Raw genomic sequence first — 23981 nt, 5'->3', positions numbered from 1 at the left:
TGGGGAGAGAGCAGGGGTGCAGCGGAGAGCTGCCTGGGGGAGAGGGCTCCGTCTCCCAGGTCGGAATCCCGGCTCCGTCCGTGTGTGTTAAACGCCCACTGAGGCACACACCCAGGCGCGGGTGTAAATTCACTGTCTTGGACACCGTCAAAGCACTCAGAGGCCCACGAAGCTGGCGCAAAGGCCCCGGAGCCTGCCGGGTGGGTGGCCGCCGTGACCTCGCGCCCCCGTCGCTGTTAGCTTCCGGGGCGCCACCCCAGCCCCGGCCGGGCGAGCCGGGCTTATCATCGTGCAGCCTTCGGCCTGCCCGGCGTTGTCTACCAGACACCCTTCTCGGCTCCTTGTCGTCTGGGAGCCGTCTGAGCTCGGGTCTTGGGACGGCGTCATTGTCCCCTCGGCTGGCGGGGAGGAAGCAGCCCCGGGCAGGCACGGGCCGGCGGGTAGTCCAGTTCCTAGGCTGGCCCCATGAGTAACCACCTGTAGGAAAGTTCCCCACATGTCTCTGAAATAGTGTGTGTGCGTGTGTGTGCGCGCGCGCGTGTGTGTGTGTGTATGTTTGCACTTGCACATACTATTTCCTGGCATAAACCTGTCACACAGAGCAAGATAAACCAGTTTCAACAGCTCGTTTCCCTCGGAGGCCGGAGCAGACACCTCGGCCGCGCGGCCACGGGCTCTTCCTTGCGGTGGGAGCGTCCCTAGGCCTGCAGCGTCCCGCACGCGCGCTGGGCCCGCTCCGGCTCCAGGCTGTCCCTCTGGGGGGCGGGACGCGTGCCTCTCGGCCCCGGGCCCGGCCCTGCACTCTGGCTGGCGCGTGTGGGAGGGGCCGGCCCGGTCCTGGTGCTGCCCTGGCAGGTCCTGCACCCGGTCCTTGGCGCCGGGCACCTCGCCGGCCTCACTCGCCCAACGCCCGGTGGGCAGAGCCCGTGTGAGCTGCCGGGACACCAGGGGCCTCCCCCCGGGCCCGCTCCAGGCCCCGCCCCGGCCGGAAGCTCACGCCACCCCCTCATGGTCCTTGCGAGGCTCTGCCCTCTCTCCGCGCTGCTCTCACGCTCCGTCTTTCTCTGACGAACTCGGGGCTGGCGTCATCCTGATCACTACTGAGATGCTCCCTTAGAGTCTGGTTCGACCTTTCTGTTCCCTTGTATGTTCTCCCCAAAGAGCTTCCCCGAGAAGGCGCATGTTGGGGAGGGAGAGGGGAATGTTTATGGCACACTCGTCGAGGCCACTCATGGCTCAGTGCTCAGGGGTCATTTCCGGACCATGTAGTACGTGCACAGCAAACACGGCAAACCCCGGCCCACTGCGATGCCTCTCGAGCCCCCAAAAGTCTTGAACGTCTTCCGGGGGCAGGAGACACGGGAGTTTTGTTGACTCGCCTTAGCGTCTCGCACACAGTGAGCACCGGGCAAGGTGACGTCGGGAAGCTGCGTGGAGGAATGACAGCAGGACCCTGGGGCAGAACGCGGCATTCGGGAGCAACACGAGAGCCGTCGCGCAGAACCCTGGCAACTAACAGCCCGCCACTGCCAGGCTGGCTTCGGCCTTGCTCAGGTCTCACCGCAGAGAAGGAGGGGCAGCCCGGTCCCCGGGGGGGGGGACACACACGTCTGCCTGGGTTGTCCCGTTGCCGGCTGGGACTGGCCTCTCTCCGGCGGTCCCGCTGGCCGCTGCGTGCCGGGGCGTGTCTTTGGTACGGGAGGTTCTGGCCGGGAGGGTCTGCCCGGTTCTGCCGTGTTGTCTGTGGTGGCAGGAAGCCAAGGACGACGGGGGGGGGGGGCGGTGATGGCGAGAGAGGGGGCCCGGCCGTCGGGAAGAAGATGCCCAGGTGGCGGTCAGGTTCAGGTGCCAAAGCCCGCCCCAGTCACAGCCCAGGGTCATTGGGTGCCCCACAGCTGGGCGTCCTCTGGGAGGCACTGATCTCGCTCAGCAGGGATGGAGGCTCCGGGGGGACTGGCCCAGTGGGACGCCCGGCAGTGCGGTGCTGTGCGGGGGACCCAGCCCGGAACCCCCGTGCCCGTGACACTCCTGCTCGCCTGGGTTTTGTTACTGTTGTTTTTTATTGACTCGCCGGATCACCGTGAGATCCGCAGGTGCAGAGTTGCTCGTGATTGAGTTTCAGCCGTGCGGTGTTCAACACCCGTCCCTACAGCCAGTGTCCCCGGCTTCCCTCCCGCCACCCCCAGCTGCCCCCACGGCGGGCACTTTCCTTCCTTCTCTCTCTCTCTCCTTCTGGGCACGGCGGTGTGCGACACAGGTACTGCGAGGTTGTCGTGTGTGTCCCTTTGCGTACTGCCAGACTCCGCTCTTACCCAGAGCGACCATTTCTGACGGTCTCTGTCCCAGCTGCCTCTCCCCCCAGCCTTGAGGCAGGCTTCCCCCTGCGGGCCCGTCTGCCTGGCCCTTGTTTCTACTGTCCTTGGGTGTTACAAACTCATGTGTTTGTTTTTATACATGCCACAAATGGGTTTAATTTTTGTTCTTTAAGTAGAAATAAATAGTTGCAAAGAGAAATTCACTTAGTTCCTTTTTTAGCTTAAAAGTCATGTTTTCGTCTTACCCGTTTGCTTCCCACAATGTCCTGCTGTCTGCAGTGCCGCTAGGACTCTTCCCAACATGTGCGTCTAGAGAATTCTGCACTGAAGGAGCACTTGGCCCTCACCCTGCCTCACACTCAGGGTGAGCTCTGGAAGCTTCCCTGTCCTTGCCGAGTCAGCACCCGCCCCCCAGCTCCTCCTTCCCCCCTCCCAAGCCATTCCCAACATCGGTCCGCCTGAGAAGTAGCCGCGTTACTGTGTTTGGACAAAATCAAACTCTGGCTCTGGTCGAGGAAGCAGTCCTGGCAGTTTCTGGTCAAACCTGTCTTGGCTGTCATCTGCTCAGGTTCGGATTTGCATGAGGAAGTCCTGAATGGGTAACACAGTTTTTAGGAGGACAGATTAAATAAATTGATCTCCGGTGTCAGACTGCTTCAGTCGGTCGTCATTCTGGCCTCCTCCGGATGGCCTCACAGTCTGCTGAGCACAAAACACTTTCACAGGAGGTGGGGTAAGAGATTTGTAAGTTCTGGATTTCTTGATAACACAGATTTATTATTGTAATCATCCTAGCCCTAAGCAACTTTTGTTTCCTTGTCTCCGGCCATACCACTCAAAGGTCCCTGGCTCGTCTGACCTCAGGAATTCTGTTTACTCACAGACCTTAGTAAGCCTTTGGCCAGAGCTGGGTGACTTCCACGCTTGCTTGTTGTCCTCAGTGTGACTTTAGCTGCCGAGGCAGAGCAGGTCACGGGTGAGCCGTCACTGGAAGCTGGAGGATCACTCAGCTACACGCTGGTCACCCACGCTCAGGGGACAGAGCCCGGTGGATGGACTTTTCCAGAGACATGGGCAGAATCTCCTAACCTGGGCCTCGCGGCAGCTCTGGCCCAGTCAGTCCTCACACGGCCTCCCTCCCGCCCGTTCCTCCGTGACCGTGTGCGTTGGGTGTGCGGTGTGGGTTTGCTTCTCCTCCCCATGATCCGCGTGTGACGCTCTGACTTCCCAGGTCGCTGCCTCTCCCGCTTCACGAGGGCCCGGCCCGGCGTCTGTTCTGCCCCCTGGTGTGTGTTCAGAGCCTGGGAAGGGCGCCGGGCGCACGGCTGGGTGATGGATTGATACTTCCTGAATGACTAAGCAGGCCTTGCCGCTGGGGCGAGGCGGGGGGTGGAAAATGCCTGCTGCAGGGTGGCACGGGCAGCTGGTTTTCTCTTTCAGCGTGTGCCACGTAAACGTAGAGTGACACTACGAGTTCACTCCGTTGAGGTCCCCAGTCCATTCAGAGCGGGGGGCGGGGAAGAACGTCCCATTCGTATCCTTAAGATAAATCCCCTCCTTTCCTCCTGGCATGTTGCGGTTATTATGGGGGCGAGAGTTCTAGGCGCCAGGAGTGTATGATGGAGCGGTCGAGCTTACGCCTTGCGTGTGAGAGGTCCCGGGCCCAGCGGTCCTGGCCACTGGAGGCGGGGTGGTCCGGAGACTGAGAGAGCCGCCAGAGCAGCCCTCTGCATCTTTAATGCGGATTTCTCGACTGCCGCGCCTCGCCAGGGCCCTAGCTGGGAAATGGCCTTGAGCTCTTCCAGATAGATCTGTGGCATTCCAGGCCACCTGGGGAGAAGGCTGGACCTGTTGGCGTGGGCTGGGCATGTCCGGGGACCACCGCCCATGGGGGCTGGAGGACCAGGCTGAGCTCTGGCCGTCCGGGGCAGCAGCAGCCCGTCGCTCCAGCCCCTGGTGTCCCTTTCCCGTCCACATGTGGGACAGAGCCCTAAGGGCAGTGGGCCAGGGCCGAAGGGTGGGACGTAGACCTGAGATGACCCGGCCAGCTCCGCAGGAGGGACCCGCGTGGGCAGGGCACGTGCTGCGCCCCGGGTCCATGCGGGCACTGCCCGGCAGAGGCTGCCCTGGGGTCGCTGGCCGATAAACATGGGCTCAGGGCCTCTCTGGGCTGCCCAGAGCCAAGCCACGCGGGTGAGAAGGCGCCGGACCTGCCTCTGTCGTCAGAGAAATGACGCCGGCGCACACCGGCCAGCCCAGGCCTGCACCCCGTGGCCAGCGGCGATGCCTCTGCCCTCCAGCTCGGCTCCCAGGGCTGCCGCCAGCTGTCCTGATCGTCGGGGCAGCACTTGGGGTTGGAGTGGGCAGCCGGGCCCTGGACGCCGCAGGCGTTCGTTGTGCGGCCCTTTACCGGAGCCCGTGTCAGCCGCAACTCAGTGCCTTGCGCTGTTGCTCCCTGAGCAGGCAGGTCCCTCCGAGGGGCCCTGGGCCTCCTCCACGGAAAGCGGGCCAGCAGGAGCTTGGCCGCCTGCACTTCTGTTTGTTGCCTTTTGTTTACTTAGGCCGTTGGGGCCAAACCCAGCCATGCTCGGGGCTCACTCCCGGCTCTGCGCTCTGAAGTGACTCCTGGTGATACTCGGGGTCCTCCTGTCGGGGTGCCAGGGGCTGAACTTGGCCGAGGGAAAGGCAAGCACGGCGTCTGGCCCCTCAGTTATCTCTAAGAGCTGGCTAACATCCAAGGCTCGTTCAGATCCATGTTTTTGTTACTTACCGGAACATCGTGGCTTTATTTTAGGTGGGTTCCGCTTGGTGACCTGCAGGTGTTCGCTAAGAAACTTGCATCCTGTATCCTGCCTAGGAACGTTATGGACGCTTTGGAGCACTGTTTGCAGAGGTGTCCCCAGCCTGTGTGCAGCGAGAGCTCTTAGCTACTTCTCAGTTCAGATGCTGCTGTTTTGGTTAAAGTACTCAGAAGGCTAACATGGAATTTACAGCTGTTCTCGGCCCGTGGGCCCCTAGTCATTGTCTTTATTCACTGCTGTCTGGGTGGGACCCAGGGCACGTCCACGGGCCAACCCCAGCAGGCCTCGCTTGGCTGGCCGGAGTTTCGCATTTGACTCTGTTCTGAGAATATCTTTTTTTTTTCTGCTTTTAGGGCTATACCCAGCAGTGCCTGCGGGCTGCTCCTGGCTCTAGGGCACTTTTGTGGTGCACACTAGTCCCTTTTACATAATGCATAGTGGTACTAGGCACCCTGTATTGAGCACCTCCAGTGTGATAGGTACTGTCAGCTCTAGTATTTTTGGTGATTTAGAGCAAACCTGAGAAGTGCCTTTTCCTATTTGTTTCCCCAAAGAAGTCACTAAGCAGTTAATTGGCAAATTTTCTCAGCATAGCAGACCAGCCTGTGGTAGAAGTGAATAGAAGGGGTCTTTGCGCCCCCATGAGAGAGGGTGAATGATCTGCTATCTTCCCTCAGTTAAATCTCTCTGTTAAACTTTGAATTGCGTGGGTTTGGAGCAGGTCTATAAATGACTTTGCAGGGTTGCACCTGGTGGTGCTTAGGTCTTGGTCTTGGTTCTGTGCTCAGGGATCGAACCCAGGTTGGCTGTGTGCAGGGCAACTGCAGGCACTGCCCCTGTACTACCTCCAGAGCCCCCGTAAATGACTGTCAGGCACTGGTTTTCCTAGTCTAGTACTATGTGTTTCTTCACCCCCCTCCCCCCAGAGTGTCTCGAAAATGTCCGGTTTGAAAAACAGCTCTGTATGTCCTTCCCCGGCCCGAGTTAGTCACGGGCTCTGGTGTGGATAAGGCCAGGCTTGGAGCGTCAGCCTCAATGCCGTCCCCTTCAGGGGTCCAGGCCGTGGACACCTGTGAGCGTGCAGGGACAGCTGCAGAGGTGGCCGGGAGCGTCCTCCCAGAGACGCACAGAAGCACTGGTGGGAAGGTCACTCAAGGTCATGGAAGTGGTGTGTGGGGTGGGCGGAGGGCTGTGGGCACACGGAGTTCCGCAGACGCCGCCAGAACCCCCCGAGGCCTGGAGAAGCCCCTGGAAGCCTGCCGCAGCTCCCAGACCTCGCCTGAGAGAGCACGCCGGAGCCGACCCCTCTGGGCCGGCGTCCCTGGGGCCAGAGCTGGCCTCGCGCTCTGTCCGGCCCCGCCGTTCCCCCGGGCGGCCTCGTGCAGGCGTCCCGAGTGGTTTTAGTACTAGGTTGTTGGCGCCAGAACTGAGCAGGAAATCGAGGCGGGAAGGCATAGGCAGGGAATTGGCGCTGACTCGGGGTAACCCAGCACGCCCAGGACCCCAGAAATGGGCGCAGGGGAGTGGCTCTCGAGCCGAGGACGAGGCTGGGGATGGGCCTGCCTCTGCCTGGGTGGCTGTGACTGCAGGGAAGGAGCACTTTCTCGGGCGGCCGGGGACCACGGGGTCCGTGGGTGGGGGATCCCGGCCTGACTGTCGGGAAGGCGGCGGGGGCGTCGAGAGGCAGGTGCTGTCTCGGGAGGGGCAGGTGCGGCTGAGGCTGCGGGTGTCCGGCCCTGGGTTGGCGCTGAGCACCTTGAGTAAGCCCCGGCCCTGGCGCTGAGCCGGCTCCCTCGGGCCGCTCACTGCCGCGCTGTGGGTCCTCGGACACACGGGTCTGTTCCTCGGTTCCTTCCCAGCAAGGACAGAAGTCTCTGCGTGTGGGACCCTAAGGGCAATGCTGGGAATGTAGCAGTAGCTCATTAAAAAATGAAGTAATAAAAGCTTCTGTTCCTCGGCCAGAAAGGGAAGCACGCTCTTGTCGGGAGTGGCCCAGCGTGGACACTCGGGGCCGGCCAGCCGGGCCCGGGGATGGATGAGTGTGTCCCCCCACCGGCCTTAGTGTTTCAGGGCCCTGCCCGGGAGTGTGGGGGAGGGGCTCCAGGGCCTGGGGCTGAACCCCGCCCGAGCGCTCTCGAGCGGAACTAGGAAGGGGGTCGCTGCGGGGGGCATCTTGACGAGGTGCCTGTCGGGCCCTCCCAGAGCTGAGCTCTCTGGGGACGCAGCCAGGTCAGGAGTCCTGGCCCCTCCCCACCCAGGTGGCCTGACTCAGGCCTGACGGAGAGGAGGCAGGAGGGCAGCGTGCAGCCGGGCTGCCTGTGGGTGTTTCCCAAGGGGGCGCACGCGTGGGCACCTCGGCCTGTCACAGGCCCGGGGTCAGCCGCCCTGGGCGTGGGGTGGGGGGAGAGGGACGGGCAGACACCTGCCGACGCCCCGCAGAGCCCCTGCCAGGCCCAGCTTCCGTCCCGGCCGGCTTGGGGTGCTCCCAGGAAGCGCTGTGCATCCCCCCCCACCCCTCCGCCCCATCACCCCTCCTGCCTGGCCCCTGCATATTTCTTTTTTTTCTCCAGGCTCTGAATCTGCGGCTGACGGCGGGGTGGGCGGCGGGGCCGGGAAGCAACAGGAATGTCAGATGGGAGATACGGCCCTCCCGAGCCGGCGGGGTCAGCCCTGATTCCCCGGGAGGCCAACGGCGCACACCCCAGGAGGGACCGGCTTCCTGCTCAACCCGTCCGGCCCCGGCCACAATCAGCAGCCGCATTGGCGCCTCCCGCCCGGGCCAGGCCCAGAGAGGGCAGGGGAGCGGCGCCACGCCGGGGGACTCGGTTCCTTCTCCCGCCCGGCCTGCTCGAGCCTCCCGCGGCAGCCGCTGTTCCTGCCCCCAGTCAGAGACGCTCTCGGCAAGGCCCAGCATCGCGGGGCTGCGCTCCCGTGACTCGGGGCGGTTGGGCAAGAGACCGGGATTTGCACGCGCTAGCACCTGCCGGCCCGGCCCGACAGCCTCGCCCCGTGGGGCAGCTCCGGCCGCTGTGGACTGGCCTCCTGCCCGCGGCTGCCTGGCAGGTGGCAGGAATAGCTGGCGCTCTGCTCGGAGCCTCTGGGCTCCTGGCGGTGCTCAGGGAACCACATGGGATGCTGGGATTTGAACCCATGTCAGCTGCGTGCAAGGCAAACGCCCTCCCCGCTGTGCTATCATAGCTCCAGCCCTGAGCAGCAGTGTTGAGGTGGCGTCCCCCTGCCCATCGGCCGCAGCACCCAGCCAGCCATGTGACTCTGGGCCTGGGGCTGCAGGGTCCCCGCCGGCATCCCCCCGCACCGTGTCCCCGCTGGGTGCCCTGAGGCAGAGCTGAGCACTACAGCGTGGTCTGTGTGGTCAAGGGAGCACTGTTTCCCGGGCTGTCTGGGTCTTGCTTAGTTCCCGGGCTTTGCGAGTGTGCGGCAAGGGAAAAGGAACCTCAGGGGAAGAGAAAGGTCTTGCAGGGCCGATTAGATGAAAGAATCTGAGATGAGATTATTCTGGAATGTGGGCTGGGCCCACTCTAATCTCGCTGGCAGTGGGTCCTTGACGTGGGAGCCCCTTCCCTGCGGGCTGGTCTCTGGAACCAGATGGGATCAGCAGCCGAAGAGCTCAGGAAGAGGCTCCGAGGGGGCACGGGTGTGACGGGCCGGGGTGGGCGAGTGCCTCGCCACGCCACCCACCCAGGTTTGGTCCCCAGCATCCCAGATGGTCCCCGGGACACCCGCAGGCGTCTGTTCCCGAGTGCAGAGCCCGGAGGCCCGCTGAGCGTGCCGGGCAGCCGCTAACAGAGCAATGCGCGACGGGTCCCGGAGTGGGTGGTCTGCCCCGCCCCCCGCCCCATGTCAGGAACCGTCCAGGGGGGCGGCAGCAGGTCGGGGCATGGTTGGGGGGCTCCTGTGGGCTGGCTTGGAGAAGGTACTGAGGGTTCTCGGTGTGTCTGCGGTGGGTGCGGGACGCCCTGCCCCCGGTGACGGAGAGGCCGGAAATAGACTGTCTCCGGGAGCTTCCGGGAGGAGCCCTGGGCCTCTGGCTCCCAGCACCCGCCAGGGCTCAGCCCACCGAGCTGGAACCCGAGCATGGCCCCCAGTCCTGTGTAGGCGCCTCCGAGCCCACTCGCGCATTCAGGGTTCGAAGGAGCAAACTGAGCGTGAGTTTGAAGGAGGGAGTCGAGCGGGCACACGCGTCGTCGTGTTCAAGAGCAGAGGGAAGGAGCGCGTCCTCGGGGGCCCGAGGTGCCTCCCCCTCCCCCCGACGCCTACCATCCCCCTCCCTGAGGCCCCCTCCACCTCCACGGCTCCTGGGGGCCCGACTGTCGCAGCCAAGAAAAGCCGACAGTGGCATTCTCTTCGGAGCCCTTCCCGCCCCGCCCAGAGAGAGCGTTTGGGGACAGCTGCCACTCCCAGCGCCTCTGTCCGGGGGGAGCTCGTGGCACGGTGGGTGATGCCGCCCGAGGGCTCGCGCAGAAGCTGGCTTGTGTCTTCAACGTCTTCGCCGCCGTCGGAGGCCGCGACTGCCCCCGGGAGCCCTCAGAAGGCGGCCCCCGGCGCGCGGGTCGGGGTACGTCTGTGCTGGCGTCTCGCGCCAGCTGTCAGATGCTGATTTGAATCCGGGGGGATTCTCGGCCACAATTGGCCCCGATCTCGGACCCCAAGTCCCGCTTTCGTCCCGTCGTGATCACAGGCTCTCTGTAGCGTCTCTGGCCTCTGCTCTGCGGCCCGCGGGCTTCTCTGCACACGGCCTGCGCCTCTCTGGGAGGAAAGACCAGGTTTCTGATTTTCCCTCTTCCATTTTCATATCTAAGAAATGAGGTCAGGGGGACTCCCAAGTAGTGCTCAGTGCCGGGGCCAGACTCGGGGTCTCACGGGCCAGGCATGTGCTCCCCGCCTGGAGCGCTCTCCTAGAATTGAGACATTTTTTGAGTGAACTATGAGATCACCACCCCCCCCTTGTCTTGTCTGTCCATGTTTACAGGGACAAGACTCTTAGCACAGTGCTCAGAGCTTGCACCCAACACTGCCCGGGAACTCTGCGGTGCTGAGGTTAAGTCTCAGGCCCACCCACGGCAAGCCACGCCCGCAGACCCAGGATTCTTTTTCCCTTTAAGCTTTTGCTTTTGATCCACGGTAATAATTGCATCGCGCAGCTTTGAGCCCAAGAAGCTGCCCTGTGGGGCGAGGGGTCCCTTGCGTCTCCCTTGCGCTCGGAGAGTCACTTGTGAGGACGTTAGGCGGGGGGGCTCCGGAGAACCTGGTGACGGGACCCTCTGGTCTCCGTGCTCTGGCTGTAAGTCAGAACAAGAGAGCGTTTCTTCCCGGGCCGTTCAGATGACGGCGCCTGTCTCCCGGAACAAAGGGCGCTTCTCCGCGGGGGTCAGCGCGGCGAGACGGCCCAGCTCGTGACACCACCGCGGTCGGGATTGTCCTCTGCCCGCGGCCTCTCCTGCGAGGTCTCACTGTCCTTCTGGAAGAGCCCAGGGTCGTGGGCTTGACCGCGCCCACCCTCAGTCACGGATGTGGTGGTTGCAGAGCCCCAGCATAGCGCGGTTCCCCGGACAGACAGAGAACACACGTGGCGGCTGTCTGACAGACACCGCAGCGGCTCCCTTGAGGCGAATGTTGTGGGCGCTGGACAAGCTGGACAAGCTGGACGCTTTCCCGGGGAGATAAGGGACTCGCTCCAGCAGAGACTTGGCCTTGACTCTCTGTGTTAGGATGCCCCCAAACTCTGGATTCCCAAACCGGGCAGGTGCCCATTTCCCGAAACCCCCTATCCTCTGAGGCAAAAGCTGTATCCGCGCGCTTGCCAGAAACACAACACTTGACCGTTAAAATTCACATGGACTCTCCGACTGTCCAGAACACCGGGGCAAACGTCATCTCTGCGGCAGTTTGATGCTGTCACTAAGCCGACTGTGCTCTGAGCAGGGGAGTGAGTGTTCGTGTGTCCGTGCGCGTGGGAAGGGACCAGAGCCTTCAGCTACCCCAGTGCGGGGTTCCGAGAGAGAATCTTCCCTCTCTCTTAGGAGCGCTCCCCCTCTTTCTTTCCTGCCACCCCCAATCCCCAGTTCAAAGTCAGTCATTAGGGACTTTTTATTTATTTATTTATTTTTTGCTTTTTGGGTCACACTCAGCGATGCTCAGGGGTCACTCCTGGCTCTGCACTCAGGAATCACTCCTGATGGTGCCTTGGGGACCGTATTGGATGCCGGGGATTGAACCCGGGTCAGCCACGCGCAAGGCAAATGCCCTCCCCGCTGTGCTATCGCCCTGGCCCAGGATTTATTATTTTCTCATCCAGTGGCACTTGAGCTGTGGAGGCAGAGGAGTGTGACAGCCGTCTGCTGCCTCGTGAGTGCTTCCGTCAGGAACGATGACCTTGGCCCACGCTGGGCTTGTGGGTTGGGGGGGGAGGGGATAGTGCTGTTAACTTCGGGGACGTATTTTCAGCCCAAGATCCCGCTGTAAGGTGGAAGCGGCCAGGAAAGGGGGTGCGGGCTGGAGCCACTGTACCGAATGTGACTCCACTTGGCCTCAGCAGTAGAGACGCAGAAGCACGAAAGGCGGGTTTTTCTCACCTCTCCTAAAAATAAGGGAGAATCTGTGATCCGAGGTGTCTGCAGCTGCCAGGAGCTCAGCTCAGTGTCTGGCTTCCGGGGTCAGCCACCGCGGGCTAGAAGAACATCCTTTTCTTGCCTCTCTCACTCTGGACACCTTAGGGACAGAGACTTTCCATTAGTCACAGATCAGCCTTTGTCACGATTTACTCATGGAGAAAATCTGCCGGAAGTTTCCCTCTATCTGTGTTTATTTGCAGTTTGGAGGCCACACTCGCCTGCTCAGGGCTCTCACCTCTGACTCTGCTCCCGGGGATCACTCCTGGCAGGGCTGGGGGACCCTGTGGGGTGCCAGGGATGGAATCTGGGCAGGCTGTGTGTAAGGCAAGTGCCCCAGCCACTTCCTGTTGCTCGGGGCCTCCCATTCTTCTTCTTATTGAATCACCGTGAGATAGACCCTTACAAAGCTTCATTCATGGTCGGGTTTCAGGCACAGAATGTTCCAGCACCCGTCCCTCCACCAGTGCGCCCTCCCCACGCCAGGGTCCCCAGTTTCCCTCCCTCCAGCCTGGCAAGGCACTCTCTCCCCTCTCTCCCTCTCTCCCTCTCTTTCTCTGTTCTTTCTCCCCCTCTCATCCTTTCTCTCTCCCTCTCTCTCTCCCCCCGTCCTCTTCTCTCTCTCTCTCTCTCTCTCTCTCTCTCTCTCTCTCTCTCTCTCTCTCACTCTCTCTCTCTCGCTGAACCTCCCCTTTATTCTTGCCGTGGAAGAGCACCTGTGGCGTCTCGGGATCTTGTCTCAAGGACAGGCGGAATCCCCGGCGAGCGCCCCAGGGGCCCGGCGTAAGGATTCCTCTGGGGAAAGCGCTCGGAGTCGCGTGAAATCGTGGAGACAGCTGCTGCTTCCTTCCGGTCTTGGCCCGCAAGCGGCTTTGCGTTCCTTTCCGATCCTTTTGTTGTTTTCAAACTGAATCAGCATCTGAACTAAAAAGGGAAAATCTGAAAGCTGTTTTGCCACCAGCGAGCATTTTCGTTCCTCCTTCAGAACACCAGCTTTCTTCCCGGGCACACGCAGATAGCCACGGGCCGGGCGAGCCCCTTCCCCGTACCCCGGCTGTGACCTTCTTCAGCAGCTCTTGTGCCTTATTCAGAAGCGACAAAAGCCCTGATGAACCGCAGCCCGGACGGATTCGAGGCCTGGGAGCCGTGCGGGGGCCAACTGCCTGGGCGGTGTCAGCAGGCCCGGGGGCCGCGCCGCCTGCACGGACGTGGCTCCAGCCTCGAATACACTCGGGCTCCGGTACCGCCGGCCGGCGCACGCCTTGAGAGCACCAGGAGAGGCCAGCCGAGCACTGGCTCCGGGGTCGGTGCGTTTGGGTGGATGTGCGCTCTCTGAGACGCGCAAGCCGTGAGTAGCCGGCCGGGCAAGGCCGGAGCAGCCGTCTCCCGGGAAGCGTGTGGAACAGGGGGAGTGCTGGGGAGATGCAGATCTCTAGGGCGGATGCGTATGGGTCTGGGTTCTGTCGTTCACGCTGGCGGGAAAGGAAGAGAGGAGAAGAACGGCAAGCACGCCAGCTCCGACCAGACCAGGATCTCATCTGGGTGGTCTTCTGCTTGGCCTGGCTGCCCTGTCATTGGAGCTGCGGGATCCCCACCCTCAGCCGTACTGGCGACCTCCAGTTGAGGCGTCTGCTCTGTGACGGATGCTTAAGATTTATTAAGCAGGAAGAGCCCAGGCCATCTGGAAATTGCTAGTTATCTGGTAATAAAACAATGTTACCATAATCCCCAGCCACGGAGGCCTGCCGGGACGTAAAGTATTACTGCATTATCGCTGCCGCGCCAGGGCCGCCATCTATCCACATTAAGTTGTAAGTGGGCTAGCAGGGAGCCATTATTCATCGCGACTATAATAGAATCTTTGTCAGGGAGAGGCCAGAACGCAAAGGCAGTTTTCATCCACAAAAATTGCCCAGTAGGCTGGAGAAAAAATCTTTTCTTCTACGCGAAATGAAGAAGTCATCAACCAAAAGATCGGTTTTGATGATTCAGTGGAAGAGGCAAGGAGTCCGTGCGTCAGAGAGGACTCCCTGCCGCAGAGGAGTCGCAGCTGTCCCCGCGCACCGGGGCCTGCCCACCCCAGGGCAGCCGCCAGGGTAGCGCGGCACGGACACTCTCGGTTTCTGTCCCCTGTGACCGTCTAGGCGCCGCCCCGAAGTACTGAGGAGCCTGACTGGGGCCACCACTGTCCCCAGCCTCGCTCCTCCTGGTCCCGCTTCTGAGCACGGGCCGAGAGCTCCGCCGACTGAGCTCCTGGCAGTAGCCGGCGAGCCTGCACTGACGGCCCCTACGAGCATTCGTCCTGATCCGCTTGGTCCGAGGCGTGTAAAGAAATACTTAGGAAAGGGACAAGGGGAACATTCCCCAAAGCTCACACAGCATCAGGACCAATTCCCATCCTGGAACTACAGAAGGTAGAAGCGAGGGGGGATGAGTTTGTTGTGGTCGATGTTGCTTGCTTGGGGGTCACACCTGGAGATGCTCAGGGGTTACTCCTGGCTCTGCGCTTGGGAATCAGTCCTGGCGAGCTCGAGTATGGGGTGCTGGGGAATCTAACCCGGGACAGCGTGTGCAAGGCAAATGCCCTCCCCCCTGCACTCTCTCCCCGCCCGGCAGGGATTGGCCTTCGTCCCTCAGCCAGACGTTATTTCCCCCTGGAATGACAAGGAAGGCCTTTGAGAAGCCTGCTCTTACTTAGTGACTGTAGGGAATATGGCCCTAACCCACGTCTAACTGAGAGCGAATGATAAGGGCTGATAAATAATCGCAGGGACTAAATTCTCAAGGGTGGATATAATTAGTTTGCTCACGCCGCGGCAGGCCCAGCCGTTGCCCACCCAGAGGCCCTTCGGAGGTGCGGCCTGACCGCGTGGCGCTTCTCTCCGCCAGTCTCGCGGTTCGGGGTGGCCGTCCCTTGGACGTCCGCGTCTTTCCTTCAGGAGGAAGAATGGTTTTGCTTTCCTTTCTGTTTCTGGACTTGGGGGCTGTCCCGGGCTCTGCTCAGGGTCGTCCCTCCTGGAGGTCTCGGGGCCACCCCGCTCCGCTCCGTGCAGGATGGGCGCCCTCCCCGCTGCGCTCTCCCTCCAGGCCCTGCTGTTCTCCTGAGTATTTTGCTCTCAGTTATTAACTCTCAGCCGGGAGGTCGCAACTGGTCGCTCATAGCCGCTGTCTGGTCATTGGCGCGTGCCAGGTCTGGGTGTCCACGAGGAGAGTTCGCCAGCGCCAGTGCAGTGGCCCTCGGTCCCGACGGCCGGGTCGGCGCCCACCAAGTGGGCCACGTGCATCTCGGGAAGTCTCTGCCACCCGCGTGAGCGAGACGACCCCTATCGGCCACCAGGCTGGCCGGCGTGCCGGGGCCTGCCCAAGCGGCTGCCCAGTTGGCGCTTTTCTCGGTCCTTGTCAGGCGGGTGGGGTTTGGAATTCTAAGAGAGACGTTGTATGCCCGGGTGTCCAGCACCCTTGGTGTCCGTGTCTTTAAAACAGGGGTTTGATTTTGCTCTTTCAGCTTCATCAGCACTGTTGGCCTTTGGCGGGGGGCGTGGGGGGCAGTGATGTCGGTGGTTCTGTTTCATTGATTCTGTTTTACGTTCTCTTATTGCTCATGCGTGTTCAGCCTAGTCCCCCTAAACCTGAAGGGAATGGGTGGAGCGGGAAGGAGAGGAAGACCCCCGTCCCCCTTTGGCTAACTTGGTTTTGTGTGGGGGCCACACCCAGCTGTGCTCAGGGACGTGACCCTGGGCCGCCGCACGCAGGGCATGTGCTCGCTCTGCCCCTGCCCTGCCCTGGGCCCCTCCTGTTAGTCTGGATGCTCGGTGGCTATGTCCCGGTGCCCAAGGCCCGGCCCCGAGATCCCGGGCCCCCAGCCGAGGAATTACTCCTGGCGGTGCTCAGGGGACCATATGGGATGCCAGGGATCGAACCCGGGTCAGCGCATGCAGGGCAAACGACCTCCCCGCTGTGCTGTCTCTCAGGCCCCCTCTGTTGTTCTTAGCGTTTCCCGAGAGGGAACTGGTCTCGCTGCGGAAACTGAATAGTGATGCTCGGGGTCCAGTGATCGTTCTGCGGGTGGGGCTGCCCCCGAGGACCGTCCCCGGCACCCCCGCAGTGAGCAGAAAACAGAACAGCAGCACAAACATGAAACAACCCAAAGAGCGGCTGCTTGCGGGTGTTTGCCTGACCCCGTCTCGTTTGTGGTTCCTAGGAAGAAATCGTTCCTGTTTTCCGCCCTGTACGCTGCCTGCATCTTCGGCGGTCGGCACCTGATGAACAAGCGGGACAAGTTTGAGCTGAGGAAGCCCTTGGTCCTCTGGTCACTCAGCCTCGCGGTCTTCAGGTAGGTCTGCGGGACCCGCCCTCGGCGGAAAGCGGAAGTTAAGGGTCGTAGTTTAATCCCCTTTTTCCCTTATGATGGAGTTTCTCGGGGACAGAAAGCCCTGTGGAGAGGGACAGCGTTCCCTGCAGCCATCAGCCCGGTCACCCCCACGCTGTGTCCTTTCCTGTCCGGATGCGGGTGAAGCTCCCCTCCCCCTCCACGCTGCAGACTCGCACCTGGTCCCCACGGGGCCGCCTGCCCGACCACACCTGCCAGGAGTGTCCCTGGTGTCGTCTGGCGAGCACGCAGCTGGCATCCACACCGCTGCCGGGGCTGCCCGTGTGTCTGTGACACAGACCCCACCGCGGTGCCCCGTGTCCAGAGCACGTGCGTCTCTTGATGGCATGCACTAAGGGGACCCCCGCGGGGGCTTCAAGGCGTGCTGGAAAGCCCTGGCACCCCCTTATGGCTCATTTAGGGTGAGCAGGCTGTGGGAGGGGGTTCACGCACGGCTTGGCCGCCCGGGTCAGGGTTGGGTTTGGGCGACTTCCTGAGCCTGGAGTGTCCGTTTGCTCCGTCTTTGTCCTGCTGGTCTCGCTGCAGCACCCCGGGACTCGGGATCCGTGTTTCAGCCTCTCAGAAGGCTGTGCCCTGTCTGAGAGGGCTTCAGAGCCAGGCAGTGGGACGAGTGCACACACCCGGGTCCTCTGACACCTTGCGGCGGTTCGCAGATTTTCCCATATCCTGAGTCCTGAGCTTTGTGGTCAGCTTTGTTTTTGATGGCCAGGGCCCCATGAGCCTTATTTAAATGATCATTAACCCTGCGTTAATCTCATTGCATCTCTCTACTCACGTCCCTTTTCAGATTACTTGGAAATAGTATCAACTAACGTATTTCTGAAATAACCTTTATGAAGTCACCATGAAGTGACACAGTTATTCACGACTGGGTTTCGGGCACTCCATGTTTCAACACGGATTCTTTCACCAGTGTCCCCTTCCTTCTGCCAGTGCACACCCCGACCCCCCAAATAACCTTTTTTTTTTTTAACTGACCACAGTATCAACTCACCTAAATCAGTAATAGTTCCCCTATTTTTAAATGTTCGGGTTTCATAAGTTTTCATTTATTTATTTATTTATTTTTGGGTCGCACCCGGCAGTGCACAGGGGTTACTCCTGGCTCTGCACTCAGGAATTATTCCTGGCGGTGTATCGGAGAACATATGGGACGTCAGGGATAGAAGTCCAGTGCCCTCCCCGCCTTACTGTCACTCTGGCCCTCATCACAGCCTTTAACAACTTGAAACTGTTGGCATGTGACACTTTGTATCCTGGTGCTGAATTGTACGTAGCTGGAACACTGTAGCTTTTCTGAAACTTGGTGAGCAAAGTAAGGAGCATTCTTGCGGAGATGCCTGCTAATTTAAGATCTGGCAACTCCCGGAGTACTTGATAGGGTTATTTTGAACCAAGACTGAGTTAGGAATCGCTGGGCGCCCCTCACGGAGGCATCTGAGAGACCAGCACGCAGGGTCTGAGCAGCGTCAGAAGCCAAGCCCTGCGCTTAGCGGGGTCTCCAGACCGAGCTCGCTGTGAGCTCGCTCGATCGCATCGTCCAGGCGCACCAGCTGGTGCCGGGCGTCCTGGCTAGGTTGTAGCTTACTGGAGACGACACAGAAGGGAGCAGCCCAGGACCAGGAGAGACTGGGCGGGGGTGGTCAGCCAGGAGGCTGTGGCCAGTCCCCAGACGGAGATGCCGGCCCCCGCTGCCCTTTAGGGGGGGCACTGAGCTTTCTTCTGCACGATCCCACCCAGACTCCAGACAACTGCACCTTCGCTCCCCTCCCCCTCCCCTACATCCCCCAACCACCCCCGCTGCTTTAGCTGCATCTCTGGCGGGCCCGTTTCTACCCTGAGACCAGCGGTTCTTGGGCGCGGGGCACCATGAGAGGCGGGTCCCCTTTGGGAGTCCTTTCCTGCCGTGCTGGCCCGGCCGCCCTGGGGCTTAGGGTTAGGGCTGGGTGTGCGCCCTGCACTTACTTCGAGATGTGACACAGCGAGGCGTTTGGCTCTCATTGCCATGCCTGTGGCACAGTGGCGGACAGGGTGGCCTCTGTGTTCCCTGCTGAGAAATGGGCAGTTTAGAAGCAGGGGTGGGGGTCTGCAGAGCGAGCTCCGGGGGGCACTCGGGAGAGGAGCTGGCGGCCAAGGCGGGAGGGTCCGGAGCGCTGCTGTGAGGCAGGAGAGAGGGGGGGAAGATGGGGCTCCTGCTCTGAAAAGGGCAGTTTCAAACATGGCCGAACCGTCTGACTTCCCGACACGGCAGCCCCCGTCTCGCCGGCCCCCTGCTCTGCTCACCCCCGTCTCCGGGACGCAGGAGTCATCTGTCCGTCCTTGCCTGGGGCCAGGCCCAGGGTGCTCCGGGCTTCCTCCCGGCTCTGCACTCGGGGCTCCCTCCTGGCGGGGCTCAGGGACCCGAAGGGGGCGGCCACCAGGCGTTCACTGGGCCCCAAAGGTCAGCGCAGGCCGGGAGCTCTGTGTGTGTCTGGGCCCCGGGCAGACGCCTTCGCAGTCCAGCACCTTGCGGGGACGGCCTGTCCCTTGATGGTGGCGGGATGTGGGGGGCCGGGGTGGGGGCGACTGAAGCCTGCTGGGTCACTAAGAGGGGCACAGTCGCCTTGGCAGGGGCACACTGGTCATCCTGCTCGGCCAGTCCAGCCCCAAGGTGAACGTCCCCCTCGTCAGAGTCATGGGGGCATCTTCAGGGCACTCAGGGGGGCCAGGGTTAGCCGCAGCCCGCCAGGCCTGCGGGAGAAGCCTGGGGACGCCCCCAGCTGTGCGGAGACGCCGCCCCTCGGGCCGCTTATTTTCCTGGTAGCTCGGCCCTGGGAGCAGCCCTTCTCGGCTCCGCGGGCGCCCGCCCGCCCTGACGCTCTCTCCTCTCTCCTCTGGGCGCGCAGCATCTTCGGTGCTCTTCGAACTGGTGCCTACATGCTCTACATCCTGATGACCAAAGGCCTGAAGCAGTCCGTGTGCGACCAGAGCTTCTACTACGGGCCCGTCAGCAAGTTCTGGGCGTACGCCTTCGTGCTGAGCAAGGCGCCCGAGCTCGGTGAGTAAGCCCCCGGCCGCGCCCACCCTCTCTCCCCCGCGACCCCCACCCATGGCCCTGCAAGCGGAGGCGAGTGTCGGCCCCGACTGTGCCCCTTTCCCGGGGTCTTCCTGCTAAGAACCATTCCCGGTACGGCCTGTGCTCACAGCCCACCCTTGAGCCTTGGGGCTGGGGGGCGAGGAGCCCGCCTTCCCTCTGCCCTGTGGAGACGCGGCCCCAGTGCTGGTGTCCGGGTTCCCTGGCGCGGAGCCCTGCCATGCCAGGCGGGCGTGCTGCGGCCACATCATCTGCAGAGAAACTCCTAAAATGAATATTTTTTTTTCTGTGCTTCCTGGGTTACACCCAGCGATGCTCAGGGGTCACTCCTGGCGGACCAGATGGGTTGCCGGGGGTCTAACCCAGGTTGGCCACATGCAAGGCAAGCGCCCTCCCCGCTGTGCTGCCGCTCCAGCCCCACTGACACAAATGTTTCGAAGCAGGCCTGGGAGGCTCTTGGTTACACTGGGATCGGTGCAAAACTTACCTGCAAGTTGCACAATTATGAGGTGTTTGTTTTTTTTTTTTAATTTCTTTCATTTATAGGGGCGGAGTCTGTTTTGCCGGATATATTTTCCTGATGAGTTTTTAAGCTTCATACTATCGGGGGAGGGATGCTGGGCTGTACCTGAGGCCCGTGTGTGCCCAGGTCAGGCCTGGGTTCCCCGTGCAGAGCCCGCCGGCCCTCGGCGCGTCTCCTGTGGCGGGCGGGCGGGTGAGGTCACACCCTGGGTTACGGGGCGTTGGTGGCGTAGAGGACGCCCCTTCGCCGGGCAGGACAGTCACCCGGGGCTGCTTCCCCGGGCTCTCTCGGGCCTGTGGACCTGTCCCCAGGGGCCGACGGGGTCGCAGGAGGACGAGGTTCTTCCCCCTCGAGCCCCGAGGTCGGGCAGGTGTGCCAGGGAGAGCAGCTTCCCGGCCGTGGAGGGGGCTCTCCCCCTCCCCCCCCGGTGGCAGCAGGTTCCTCCGCACGCCACTGTGCAGACCCGCCAAAGGCCGAGAGAGGCCTGCAGCCTGGGGTGTCTGTCCCCAGCCGGCGCGGCCCAGCGCAGCCAGAGTCAGTGCTCACGCGGGGCCAGGGTCAGGCCTGCCATGGCCGCCAGCCACGAGGGGTCTGGGCGTCCCCATCTCCTGGAGGCCAGGGACCACCCTCTGCTCTGTGCCAGCTGCTCGGCCCCTCTCCGGGCGGCACGCCCTCGGGGGTGCGGTCGAGCGGAAAGCCGGTCCCCCTGGTCCCAGACCCGCGTGTCCAGGTCAGCTACACGGTCCCCGAGTTGCCCTGGGTTCCCCCCACCACCAGCTGGACATTAGCTTTCCCCGTCCAGCCCCGCCCGTGTGCCCCCGGGTGCGGGTCCCAGCGACCTCCCCTCCCCGCCTGGACGCGGCGGGCCCCGGGCGGGCCCCGGGCTCGTGGCCGCGGGGCTCACGGCGTCCGGCCGCCCCTGTCTTGCAGGCGACACCATCTTCATCGTCCTGCGGAAGCAGAAGCTGATCTTCCTGCACTGGTACCACCACATCACTGTGCTCCTGTACTCCTGGTACTCCTACAAGGACATGGTGGCGGGCGGCGGCTGGTTCATGACCATGAACTACAGCGTGCACGCCGTGATGTACTCCTACTACGCGCTGCGCGCCGCGGGCTTCCGCGTGTCCCGCAAGTTCGCCATGTTCATCACGGTCTCCCAGATCCTGCAGATGCTCGTGGGCTGCGTGGTCAACTACCTGGTCTTCCACTGGATGCAGAGCGACCAGTGCCACTCGCACTTCCAGAACGTCTTCTGGTCCTCGCTCATGTACCTCAGCTACCTGCTGCTCTTCTGCCACTTCTTCTTCGAGGCCTACATCGGCAAGGTGAAGGCGGCCCGCAAGGCGGAGTAGGCGGGGGGCCCCCGCCGAGGCCGCCGCCGCAGCTCAGGGTCACCCCGAAACACGACCGGCACGAGAGACACGGCACACGGAACCCACCACGGAAGCCCGGGGGGTGGACGCGGAACCCCAGGCGGCCGGGGCCGGGGGCGGGGGCGGGGAGGGGGGGTAGGTTGGCTGAGCCCAGTAAGTTGATGACCCTGTCCGGGTGAGGACTCGCTGTGGAGACCACCTCCGCCCCCAGAGACTGCGGCCCCGCGGGCCCCGCCCTCTCCGCCAGCGCTAGGACACCAGAGAACAGAGCGAGCAGACGCGGAGAGAGCCGGAAGGCCCCCCCAGCCGGGAACACTCTATGGAAAGAAAAGAAAGGAAAAAAAAATGTATTTACTAAGTGTTCTATTTCTCTGAGGATCAAAGAAGTTTACTTAAAACTGCGAGCACATACGCACACGCAGACGCCCGCACGCACACACACACACTCACACACAGACATGCACACGCGCACACACACACAGTCCTTTCTGATGCTCTTCGACACGAAACCGGAGCCAGGAGCCAAGATGCGACACGGAAGTGGGGACAGGGTGCAGGTGTAGACGGATCACGCTCTCACCGGAACGCAAGCCTTCTCACGGCCACGTGGGCCCCGTCCCCCCGAGCGTCCCCCACCCCGTGAGCATCGCTCTCGGTGTCCCGGGGCCACGGGAAGGAAGGACGCGCGGCCCGGGCCCTGGGTCAGCGCGGACCAGGCCTGGGTCCAGGCGGGCAGGGAGGCCACCCGGCCCCACGTGCTCAGACCCACCCCCTCCCCCCCCCGGCGGAAGCCTGTGGCACAGTCCATATTTTCTATATTTTTGTGAATCTCAAAAGAAACCCGCAGGGCCCTCCTGGTCTGGGGTGAACACTGTGTTTCCTGCCCCCTGCGCCCGCCGCGGGCAGGGGTGCTGAAGTGCCCTCTACTGGCCAAGTGGAGATACTCCGACAAACGCCTCTTGGCGAGTTGGGTTGCGACAATTGGCGACAAAGGGCCCCTTCCTCGACTATTCTCCACAGTAGAAAACACTCGTCCTCCTTTTTTTTTTTTTTTCTTCTCCTTTTTTGGGCCAAATCAGAAGACATATCTTCTCGCTTCAAAAGGGATTTTGTTTTGCTCTAGAACTCAGATAAATTTATTAAGAGCCATATTCTTTAAGGAAAAAAAGAAAAAGCTAGATAATATTACATGTGATATTTCAATCCTTTACAAGCCAAATGTGTAAATGTTCCTAGTATTTCAAAAAAAAAAGGTAATTACGTCAAGTTGTTCAATGTGATATACTAGTATTCTAATTGGTTTCGTAGCTTAATGATTAGACAAACTAGGTGAAAAGTTGTAGGGGCTTCACGACACCGCCTAGATTATCCATGCATAGCCGCAGACGCACGTGGATGGGGCACGCTGACCTTCAAAGCCCAAGTGAATAGAAACCTATTTTCTGATTAGCAGAAAAAAAGAAAAAAAGATACTGTTGTTTAAAAAAAAAAAATCTTATTTGCTTTATTTGAAAGTGTACAGAAAAGGGATTTTTTCAAAATTATTTTTATATTATTTTAGCTTTACTCAGATGCTGTCATTCATGAGACAGGGCCGCTCGGCCTCTCTGCCGGAGATGACACAGGCTTTGTCTGCATCTCGTCCATGTGTGGAACCTGAGAGAATAAAGCTGTATTCCATTCTGTGTGGATGGCCTGAACACCAAGCCGAGGCTCGTGCCCTGCACGTCGTGATTGATGCCGGCAGGGGTGCGGGGGGAGGAGGGGGTGCTGGGGAGTGTCACGAGGGCAGAGGCGCTTGTGGGCTGGGAAGTTAGGCCTCCTCGGGCCGGTGGAGTCTCGAGCACCAATCACGTGATTTTTGAGCTTTGAAAACACATGACACAGTGCAATACACCTTTTTCTTTTCCTTCTTAAGACAATGAACAGGATCGTTGAGGTGAGCATAAAAGCAAGTATCATTCAAGTGTAATTGAAGGGCCAATTAGAAGCGCATCGGGTTGATTTTAATTATGCAATCCATCGATGGATCACTGTCTCTCACACAAGTGAGACTAAGGAATGAGTGAAGACCTTAAAGAAGCTAAATGATGCTGCCAAGCACTTTGGCCTGGGTGCAGGTTCCTGCCCGTGTCCACTTGTGAGATAGTTTAGAAGCTTTGTTTGTAGGTCCAATGTCTAATAAACAATTCTAGCTAACTCCAACTAAAGGCATTTCTGATATGTATCATGGGAGGGGAAACGAGCATTTCACATGGAGAGAACACAGGAATTCTGGTTCGACAGGTTCCGTACCACATTTTCAACATCTTTGTTTGAGTCTGTCAGGCTGAGCCCTAGATCTTTCCAGGTGCCCACCCGCCAGGGCCCTCCTGCCGTCAGCCAACAGTTCAGGGGAAAAAAAAATCATTTATAGCTGTGCCACTCTATACTACAATCAAGTCTCATTCTGCCCAAAGTCCCCCACTGCGTTTCAGTCGTAGCATGGCAGAGACGCTCCCCGCCTTGCGGGGTGTGGGGTGTGGCCCTCACGTGAGCAGAGCCAATAATCTGATCCACAAGGGCTGCACGCCAACCCACGCCTGAGTCGGGAGGAACACGTCCCGGTGAGAGTCTTGGTTCCCAGAGCTGGGGTGGTGGGTCGGGGTCCGCACGGCCCATCAGTGCTCTTCAGGCACCAAGGCAGCTCAGAGCAACAGAGGGTCAAGCCCCCGGCCTCCAGCCCTCTTGTCCGCAGTCCAGCCACGGAGATGAGGGGGAAGTAGAAACGCAAACACATGTTTCGGGGGCCGGAGACTGCTCTGTTCCTCGGCCTTTCTGAGCTAGGGCGGCTCGAGGCCGAGATGGAGACGCGTCTTAAGACGGGGGGTGCTC

General features: G+C 61.1%; 1 protein-coding gene across 2 annotated transcripts in view; it reads left to right on the top strand.

Annotated features, from left to right (window-relative positions):
• The window catches only part of ELOVL6 (ELOVL fatty acid elongase 6), a 59700-nt gene extending 36906 nt beyond the window's left edge, over positions 1-22794 (top strand). For both annotated transcript variants that reach the window (XM_055142515.1, XM_055142516.1), the window contains 3 exons: positions 15947-16078; positions 19021-19172; positions 20662-22794. In XM_055142515.1, the coding sequence (XP_054998490.1) occupies positions 15947-16078; positions 19021-19172; positions 20662-21086 (709 nt within the window). In that variant the 3' untranslated portion in view covers positions 21087-22794. The remainder of the gene's footprint in view (positions 1-15946; positions 16079-19020; positions 19173-20661) is intronic.
• The last annotated feature ends 1187 nt before the right edge of the window (positions 22795-23981 follow it).

This window comes from Sorex araneus, chromosome 6 (assembly GCF_027595985.1).
Source record: "Sorex araneus isolate mSorAra2 chromosome 6, mSorAra2.pri, whole genome shotgun sequence".
NCBI lineage: Eukaryota > Metazoa > Chordata > Mammalia > Eulipotyphla > Soricidae > Sorex > Sorex araneus.
Note: the sequence above shows the minus strand (reverse complement) of the source record. Positions and strands in the feature narration are given on the sequence as shown.